Source organism: Orycteropus afer, unplaced genomic scaffold (assembly GCF_000298275.1).
Source record: "Orycteropus afer afer isolate SDZICR_OR568_19922 unplaced genomic scaffold, OryAfe1.0 scaffold00008, whole genome shotgun sequence".
NCBI classification, from domain to species: Eukaryota; Metazoa; Chordata; class Mammalia; order Tubulidentata; family Orycteropodidae; genus Orycteropus; species Orycteropus afer.
Window position 1 is genome coordinate 12226666 of NW_006921595.1, and position 10942 is coordinate 12237607.

Consider the following 10942-nt stretch of genomic DNA (forward strand, 5'->3'; position numbering starts at 1 on the left):
CACCAAGACATATCATCATCAAATTCACGATCAAAATCAAAGACAAAGAAAGAATCATGAGAGCAGCACAGGAAAAACGAAAAGTTACCTACAAGGGGCAACCAATAAGACTAAGCTCAGATTTCTCGATAGAAACCATGCAGGGAAGAAGACAGTGGGATGGTATATCTAAAACCCTGAAAGAGAAAAATTTTCAACCAAGAATTATGTACCCAGCAAGACTGTCCTTCAAATATGATGGTGAAATTAGGACATTTCCAGGTAAGTAGAAATTAAGGGAATTTGTTAAAACCAGACCAACCTTACAGGAGATGCTAAAGGGAGCCCTTTGGACAGAGAAGCAATAACAGCCAACAACTGACCTTTAACACACATGATGATATTACCCAGAAACCAACCCAGCTATGGAAGTATCCAAAGCAAATAAGCCTACAAGATTGTAAACAGGGAACCAGAAACACCAGCTGACAAATGAGGACAACTATAAACCAAAAAGAGGGAAATAACTGTGTCATTACAGAACTTCTAGATGGTAGGGATGTCAAGACAACTACAAGATAGAACAGACTGTTCTAAACTTGGGAAGAAAACTATAAATCACAGGGTAACTGCAAAGAAAAATGATAAACCTTCACATCAAAATAAAAAAAGAGGACCAGAACAAATATTTAGCACTGTGCCTAAAGCACTTGACTGCTAACCAGAAGACTGGCAGTTCAAACCCACCAACCACTCCTCGGAAGGAAGATGGGGCAATCTACTTCCATAGTGATAATGCCTTGGAAACCGAAGGAGGGGTCGCTATGAGTTGGGTCTGACTTGACGGCACATAACAACAACAACAAAAACAATAGCAACAAAGGAAGTGATAACACGATTCATAAACTAAACAAGCTCAGTATAGAAAATTATATGTAACAAAGAAAATAAACACCTCGAAAAAGCACATAACAAAAATGACAGCAATAAATTCATATTTGCCAATAATTACATATCTGGTGAGGGACTTATCTCTAAGATTTATAGAAAACTCCAATGTCTCAACACCAAAGGAATTAACAATCCAATTGAAAAATGGGCAGAAGACATGAAAAGACACTTCACCAAGGAGGGTATTCAGGTGGCCAGCTAACACATGAAGAGATGCTCACAATCACTGGCCATCAGAGAGATGGAAATCAAACAACGAGATACCATCTCACCGCAGCACTTATGGCAAGGTTCAACGAGACAGAAAATGAGAAATGCTGGCAGGGATGTGGAGAGATAAGGACTCTCATACACTGCTGGTGGCACCATGAAGTGATGCAACCACAGTGGAAAGAAGTATGGGGATTCCTTAGAAAGCTGGAATTGGAAATCATTTGACCCAGCAATCCCATTACTAGGTATATATCCTAGAGAAGTGAGAGCCTGGACAGAACAGATATATGCACACTCATGTTCATCACAGCACTATTTACAATAGCAAAAAGATGGAAACAACCTAGGTGCCCACCAGCGAAAGAGTGGATGACCAAACTATGTTACATACACATAATGGAATGCTATGCAGCACTAAAGAATAATGTACAGTCTGCAAAACACCACATAATATGGATGAACTTGGAGGACATTATGCTGAGTGATATAAGTCAATCACAGAAGGACAAATATACTATTAGTTCGTTGTTGTGGAGGGTCAAGGAAAGGTTTCTATATGGAGGGAAACTTTCTTTGTTGGTTGCCAGGGGTGGGAGAGCAGGAAAGGGAACACTGCAAAAAAAAAAAACAAAAAAAAAAAAAAAACACATGCATTGACCCATGTCACTAGTTTTGTGTATTTAACTGTACTTAAATTATATTTCAATAAAATGTGTTTAAAAAAAGAAATAATAAAGATTAGAGCAGAAATAAACAGAAAATTTTTTAAATGATAATAGAAAGAAAACCAGCCTTACTGGTCTAACAGAGACTAGTGAAACCCCCAAGTCTATGGCCTCAATTCATCCTCACTCACTCCTGTGGCTTAACTCTTAGCCAAACAATAGAAAGGCCTATGAGCTAAACACCTACCAAGGCATGTACACAAAATAAATGGCCAAAATTATTCACAGTGGAGAGAGAGAGGAAAAACATTCCCCACGTGAACTGGAATCAGACAAGGATGTGTTTATCACCATTCCTATTCATGTTGTATTGGAACTCTTAGTCAAAGCAATAAGACAAAAGGAAATAAAAGGCATCCATGTTGCTAAAAGGTGCTTTGGTGGTATAGTAGTTATAACATTTGGCTGCTAACCAAAAAGGTTGCTTGTTCAAACCCATAAGCCACTCCAGGGAAAAGATGAGGTAGTCTGCTTCCATAAAGACTTACAGCCTTACAAAGTCTATGGGGCAGGTTCTTTTCTGTCCTATAAAACATGATGAGTGGAAATCTACTCCATGGGAAGGGAGTTTCATTTTAAATTGCTAAAGAAGTAGTAAAATTATCACTACAAAGATGATACGATGCCATACATAGGAAATTCCAGATACTCAACAAGAAAACTATTGTAACTAATAGAAAAATTCAACAAAGTGGCAAGGTACAAAAAGCAACATACAAAAATCAATTGGATTCCTCTACACTGAGAAAGATAACTCTGAAAAGGAAATCAGAAAAACAGTACCATTTGCAATAGCCACCCAAAAGATGAAATACTTAGGAATAAATCTAACCAAATATACAAAAGACCTACACAAAGAAAACTACAAACCACTACTACAAGAAACCAAGAGAGACCTACATAAATGGAAGAATATATCATGCTCAAGTACAGGAAGACATTTTGAAAATATTAATACTACCCAAAGCAATCTACAGATTTAATGCAATCTTGATCCAGATTCTACCCTCAATCTTTAAGGAGATGGAAAAACTAATCACCAACTTTATATGGAAATGAAAGAGACTCCAGCTAAGCAAAGTACTACTAACAAAGGAAGCCTCACGGATCTCATTCTCAAAACCCACTATACAGCCACAGTAGTCAAAACAGCCCGGTACTGGAACAATGACAGACACACAGACCAATGGAACAGAAATGATATTCAAGAAGTAAATCTATCCACCTATGGACAGTTGATCTTTGACAAAGGGCTACAAGCGATTAAATGAGGAAGAGATAATCTCTTTAATAAATTGCACTGGCAAAACTGGATATCCATTTGCAGAAAAATGAAACAGGATCAGTATTTCTCATCATATATATAAAAACTAACTCAAGGTAATGCAAACACCTAAATGTAAAACCCTAAAACTAAAGATCATCAAAGAAAAAATAGGGGCAAACCTAGGGGTTCTAATATGTGGCATAAATACACTATTACACATAACTAAAAATGTACAAATAGCAGAGGACAAACTAGATATTCTGGTTACCTAGAGCCGCTCTGACAAGAATATACCACAAATGGATGGCCTTAACAAACAGGAGTTTATTCACTTACAGTTTGGAGGCTTTAAGTCCAAGGTCAAAGTGCCAGGCTCTAGGGGCTGGGGGAAAGCCCCTCAGCCTTGGGCTTCAGCTCTGCCTCCAGCTCCAGGCCCACTGAAGCTAGAGGCTTTTCTTCACTCAGACAGCTGCTGGCTGCTGAGGCTGCCAATCCCAAGTTGACAAGTAAAAAGGCACAGTCCTGATGTTACCAAACCACATGGCAGGCCATTAATTCAAGTCCACTGTAAGACCCCAGGTCGGCAGAGCATGGCAGGCTTGTGAACAATGACACTGCTACATGCAGGGTCCAAATGTGCCATAAGCTAGAGACTATCCCCAAGGCTTCTCCTTATATACAGAAAGCAAACCACATCCCAAAGGCAGCTACTCAGCTGCTTGTGGTTGATCCCACCACGGAGCTGATTGCCAGTTTCATCATGGGGAATAACTACCACCAGCTGCCCAGCCATTCAACCAGGCCCAGCCAAGTTGACATACAAATTTAACTACCATACTAGATTACTGTTGCTGTGTTGTTGTTATGTGCCGTTGAGTCAGACCTGACTCATAGCGACCCCTCCTTGGGTTTCCGAGGCGTTATCACTACGTAAGTAGATTGCCCAACCTTCCTTCCGAGGAGTGGCTGGTAGGTTTGAACTGCCAGCCTTCTGGTTAGCAATCAAGTCCTTAGGCACTACGCCACCAGAGCTCCCACTAGATTACTAGGACCTCCTAAAAATTAAACATTTATGCCCATCAGAAGGGAGCTCTGGTGGCATAGTGCCTAAGGCGGTTGACTGCTAACCAGAAGGCTGGCGGTTCAAACCTACCACCCACTCTTTGGAAGGAAGACTGGGCAATCTACTTCCATAGTGATACCGCCTTGGAAATCCAAGGAGGGGTCACTATGAGTCGGATCCGACTCAACAGCAGTGAGTTGAGCCCATCAGAAGACTTCACCAAAAGAGGAAAAAGAGAACTTATAGACTGTGGAAAAAAATATTGGTATGACATACCTGACATAATCTAAAAATTTATAGATAATGTTAACACCTCAACAACAAAATGATAAACAATCCAATTGAAAAATGGGCAGAGGACATGAACAGACACTTGACTTTGCCAAAGATGACATTCAGGCAGCCAACAAAAAAGAAATGCTCATGATTATTAGCTATTAAAGAGACGTAAATAAAAAACAATGAGATACCATCTCACCCCAGCATTAACAGCAAGGTTCAAAAACACAGAAAACAACAAATGTTGGCAAAGATGTGAAGATACTGGAACCCTCATACACTGCTGGTGGGACTGTAAAATGGTACAACCACTGGGGAAAATGATATGGCACGTCCTTAAAAAGTCAGAGATACCAGATGATCCAGCAATCCCACTATTAGGTATGTATCCCACAGAAATAGGAGCGATGACACCAATATGAACATCCATATTCATTGCAGCACTATTTACAACAGCAAAAAGATGGAAACAACCTAAGTGTCCATCAACAGATGAATGGATAAACAAATTATGGGACATATACACAATGGAATATTATGCAACATTAAAGAATAATGACGAATTTGTGAATAACATGGATTAACCTGGAAGATATTATGTTGAGTGAAATTAGTGAATCACAAAAGGATAAATATTGTATGAAACCATTACTATATAAAGTCAAGAAAAGGTTTACTCAAATAAATATTCTTTGAAGTTTACCAGGGGTGGGAAGAGAAGGGAGGTTAAATCACTGACTAAAAGGTAGACAGATATTAAAATTAACTTGGGTGAAGGGAAAGGCAATATACAATAAAGGGGAGGTTAGCACGAAATGATCAAGGCAAAGAAAGACACTGGGAGAAACTCAAGAAGTAAAGGCAACAAAGGTAAACACTATTACATGCACAATCCTGCAAATAACAGTAGTAACAATAATTCACAAATGTATACATATACAAGGAGCTCTGGTAGCATAGTGCCTAAGGCACTTGACTACTAACCAGAAGGCTGGCGATTCAAACCCACCAGCCACTCCTCGAAAGGAAGGTTGGGCAATCTACTATCGTAGTGATACCACCTTGGAAACCCAAGGAAGGGTCACTATGAGTTGGGTCCAACTTGACGGCACATAACAACACAACAACAACATATATTCAGACATGCAAGCTGAATAGGAGTAGGAAGGTGAATGGGACTATACCCACAAATATAGGTTTGACAGTGGATATTTCTACATATGTATTTATATGTGCTGCAAATACATCCACGAACATAGTAGAGTATCCAAAGGCAAAGTTTTGAAAACACCTTGAGGGAATGAGTTGCTGGGCTAACCACAGTCTCAAGGGATATCAAGGTCAACTGTTATAACACAGTCCACAAGAACAGTGTTCTCTACATCCTACTCTGGTGAATAACAAATGAGGTCTCAAAAGTTTGCAAGTGACCAGTTGAGGTACAAATATTAGTCTCTCCACATCTGAAACGAAGAAGAGTGAAGAAAATCAAAGACACATGGAAAGAATTAGTCCAAAGGATTAAGGAACCACAAGAAACTCAGCCTCCATGACCCTGAAATCAGAACAAGATGGTTCCTGGCCACCACTGCCAACCACTCTGAAAGAGATCACAAAAGAAGGTCCTAGGTAGAGTAGGGAAAAATTGTGGAACAAAACTCAAAATCATTAAAAAAAAAAAAAAAAAAAAGACCAAGCTTACTGGTCTGATAGAGACTGGTGGAACCGCCGAGATTATGTCCCTTAGACATTTTTAAATTCCAAAACCGAACCCACCCCCAGAGATCACCTTTCAACCAAACAATGGACAGGCCTATAAAGTGAACAGTAACACCTGTGAGGAACATGCTCCTCTTAACGATTAACCATACAAGACCAAATGGCAGCATTTGCCCAAAAAGTTTAGAAGCTAGAAAAGAGCAGGAAAGATAGCCAACTGGAAACGGAGAACCCAGGGAGGAAGTAGAGAGAGTACTATTACATTGAGGGTATTACAACTAATGTCACAAAACAAAACGTGTATGAACTGTTGAGTGGAAAATCAATTTGCTCTGTAAACTTTCACCCAAATCACAATAAAAAGTTATTTAAAAAAAAAAATTACTTTAAGTTACCTTAATGGATACAGCTATGTTGGGGTATAGTCTAGGGTCAAGATGTTAAACTACATTTAGTAACCTTATTATTTGTAATAATATCAGTGTTATTTTTGAAGTATTATGTTGTAGGATAAACATATCATGTGAAAGATGTACGATATTTCACTGAATTTAGGACACTTTCAAATTTAAAATGCTAAGGAAATTAAAATAGTGCCAATCATATTAAGACCCAATGCTAAAAAGCCTTCAATTGTGAAAAACATCCCAATTTCAAAGATGAGGATGCTGTTAAACATAATGAAATCTATCAATGCAATATATTAAAAAGTAAATTAAAAAAATAAAGTCCTAAATAAATGCAGAAGTATTACTTTCCCAGCCACAAAAAATAATGTACTAGTAAGATAGCAATTTCCCTCAAATTAACCTATAAATATAACATAATTCCAAAGTTGCGACAATTTTTTTTTTAGACAACCTTAGTTAATGCCAAAATTCATATCAAAAAATAAAGTGCCAACAACAGTCAAAACATAAGCAAAATTTAAGAGTGAAAAAACCAAAGCCTTCTATAAAGGTACAGTATTTAAAACAGTATAGTACTGTCAGAGGGATAAAAAGACAAATCAGTAGAACAGAATAAAGTAAAAAACAGATCCATAAGTATATGGAAATCTGACATAAAACAGAAGTGATATTATTAATCAGTGACAAAAGAGTTCAACAAATGGTGCTGGGTCAACTATCTTGTCACCTATAAAAAGATAAAATTAGATTCTTACACTTCATATCATATACAAAAATGAATTCCAGAGGGATTAAAGATACAGGGGGATACAAAAAGGAGATCAAAGTAGCAGCAGATAAAGAATAGTCAACAGAAAAAAAATGTAACAAAACAAGATTTCATTTATTCATTTATTCAACAAGTATGTATTAAGCATCTAATATGTGTCGGGCCTAGGAAACTGTATGAGGCAGTTCTACTGTCATATGAGTATGAATCATCTCAACAGCCTAACAACAACAGTGTAGTGCCTAGCACACAGCTGGCAGATACACCCTGTGCTATCCAGACTTCTAAGGTGGCCCACAATAATATTCACCCTTCCCCTTGAGAGTGGGCTGGACTTAATGAATTGCTTCTGTAACAAACAGAAAACAACAAAAGTAACAGGTTGTCCCTTTGGTGATGTGGTTATGAAAGACTATGACTTCCATCTAGCTAGCAGGGTGTCTCTAATGCCTTCTCAACTTACACACTTTGATTAAACAAGCTGCCATGTTGGAGACATGGCAAAGAATTGAGGATGACCATAATAAGAATTAATGAAAACCATGATAAAGTTGAAAACCATTATCAAACTTCTTTGTTATTCCATTCAACAGAGATAGACAGAAAGTGTAATGTACAGTTTCATAATCTCCCAAAAGTTGTCTCAAATGCTTTTTACTACAACCCATGAAGTGCAGGCAAAGCTCCTAAGCATCATTTCTAACATGTGTTTTTAAAACCAATTTCATAGAATATTAAAAACCTAACCAAACAAGTTGCTGTTAAGTTGGTGACCCCTTGTGTGAGAGCAGAACTGTGCTCCGTAGGGTTTTCAAGGGCTGATTTCTTGGAAGTAGATTGCTAGGCCTTTCTTTAGAGGTGTCTCTGGGTGGACTCAACCCTCCTATCCTTCAATGAGCAGCTGAGCACATTAGCCATTTATACCATCCAAAAACTCTCACAGGATATTAGTAGGTATTGTCGTTATTGTTGTGTGCTGTCAAGTTGATTCAGACTCATAGTGACCTTCTATGACTGAGTAGGACTGCCCCATATGAGTTTCCTACGCTATAATCATTATTGCAACAGATCACCAGGTCTTTTCTCCTGTTGAGCAGTTGATGTGTTTGAACTACCAACCTTTCAGCAGCAAGCATTTACTCATGCATCACCAGGGCTGACAACTATTCCATATGTTTCAAACCATTAAATGCCAAAAAGGTCACATACCAGATGAAACTGATCCACTTCTGGGATCCCATCTTCATTTGTCTTAAATTCCTGACTTTGAACAGAAAGCTACAAAAGAAAATGAGAATAAATAAATTTCTAATGTACCAAAATACTTCCTATAGAAGAACAAAATCTGAAACTTTTCAGATCTTGGTGATTAGAGGGCAGCACAATTAAACAAACCATATTAACTTTTGCAGAATAAAAACCTATCCATAACAACGATTTGTTCACAAACCAGGCATCCTGGGGCTAATAAAGTATCAATCACAGTAGACGTTGTGTTGTTGTTAGGTGCCATCAACTCAGTTCTGACTTGTAGCAACCCTACGCACAACAGAGTAAAACACCACCCGATCTTGCACCATCCTCATAATCATTGCTATGCTTGAGCCCATTGTTGCTGCCACTGGGTCAATCCATCTCATTGAGAGTTTTCCTCATTTTTTGCTGACACTCTTCTTTACCAAGCATGATGTCCTTCTTCAGGGACTGGTCCCTCCAGATAACATATCTAAAGTAAATTAGACAAAGTCTCACTATCCTTGCTTCTAAGGAGCATTCCAGCCATACTTCTTTCAAGACAGGTATATTCACTCTTCCAACAGGCCATGGTGTATTCTATATTCTTTGCCAATATTAAAATTCAAATGTATCACTTCTTTTTTGGTCTTCCTTTTTTATTGTCCAGCTTTTGCATGCATATGAGATCTTTTGCAGCAGAGTTGCCCAATGTAATGTAATACATCGTTTGATTTCTTGACTGCTGCTTCCATGAGCTCATAAAGTAGCAATTAGAATTGATACACACAGTATAAGCACATTAATACTTCCTCATCTTACAAGCAAATATACTAAAACTTAGTAGTCCAGTATTATGTTGACTTTACCAACACTCATAAACTAGATACGAAAAACATAAATCAAGCAAGCTTCCTTCAACTCTTAATATCTAACCTATGTTCAAGAAACCAAACAAAATTTTTTTAATTATTAAATATGGAGAATTTCTTACATATACAAAGGTATTCTCTATCTTATCTATCCATCACTCAGCTCCAACAACTATCAACTAATGATCACTCTTGTCCTATGCACAAACCCATTAATATCATTTTTTAAGTTAAATCCCATCATTTCATTATTTAATTTGTAAATATTTTCATACAGAACACTAAAAGGTAATGTCCTTTATTGTGGCACAGTGACATTATTACTATCACATTTAAAATTTTTAATATCAAATATCCAGTGTTCAAATTGCCAATTATCACAAATTATTGTACTTTTTTACACTTTATTTGCATCAGATACAAACAAAATACAAACATCATAATTTAAAAATGAGTACAACACTTCTACTTTCTTCTTGCTCCTTTCCACTAAGAATAAAGCCTGGAAAAAGCACAAAAGACAACCAAGGGAGAACTATTAAAAGCTGAAAGAAACACCAAGCTGGTTAGAGACCCCAGGAAAGAAAGGACAACATAATGACATGGTGTCTTACAACCTAACCAAAAAAGGTGACATAGGCCAAGTGAAATCAAGATGCTCTCAACTGAAGGAACACTAAAAGAAATTTCACTAGAAGACATAACTTTAAAAAATGGCTAAAAGTTATTCAAACCAAAAGAAAATTATTTAAAAAAAAAAACCTGGAGTATCAGGAAGGAAGAAATAACAGGGGAAAGAGGAAAAATATCAGTAAGTACTATAGACTATTCTATAGTGAATTTTCTAAATCATATGTGGTGACCGAAACAAAAATTGTAACACCACTGATATTCAAGGCTTTAAAAAATTATTCTTAAAAGTGAGGAGGGTAAAGGAACCTAAATGGAAATATGGTTTCCTATATCATTCACAGGTAAAACACTGATATCAGTAGACTGTAATCAACTATATATACAATACTCAGACCAACCACTAAGAAAACTATACAAACTAATATACTCAAAAACACTGTATATAAATCAAGATATATTCTTCAGGCAGAAGATGGTGTTGTACCTATAACCCAAATGTTTGTTCCCTTGAGCAATGTAATCCCTAAATAACTAGGTAAAGCAGATACAAATAATGATACTGGAGTTATGAGCAACTAAGGAGAAGCTGAAGTATTAGAGTTAGTAAAGGTAGAGAAAAAGAGCCGATTAAACATCTGGCAAAAATAAATGAACCCGCCTAGCCGGGCAGAGAGATGGAGAGACAGGGAAGGAGAGGACTCAATTAGAAATACAAAACAGGGAGGCGGAGGAAAGGGGGTGTTCTGGTTACCTAGTGCCGCTCTGACAGGAATATACCACAAATGGGATAGCCTTAACAAGCAGGAGTTTATTCTTATCATTTGGAGGC

General features: G+C 37.5%; 1 protein-coding gene across 1 annotated transcript in view; it reads right to left on the reverse strand.

The window, feature by feature from the left end:
- Window positions 1-10942, reverse strand: part of STK31 (serine/threonine kinase 31) — a 174147-nt gene that overhangs the window by 2587 nt on the left and 160618 nt on the right. Inside the window, exon 22 of the mRNA XM_007946528.1 lies at window positions 8585-8653. Within this exon, the coding sequence (XP_007944719.1) occupies window positions 8585-8653 (69 nt within the window). The remainder of the gene's footprint in view (window positions 1-8584; window positions 8654-10942) is intronic.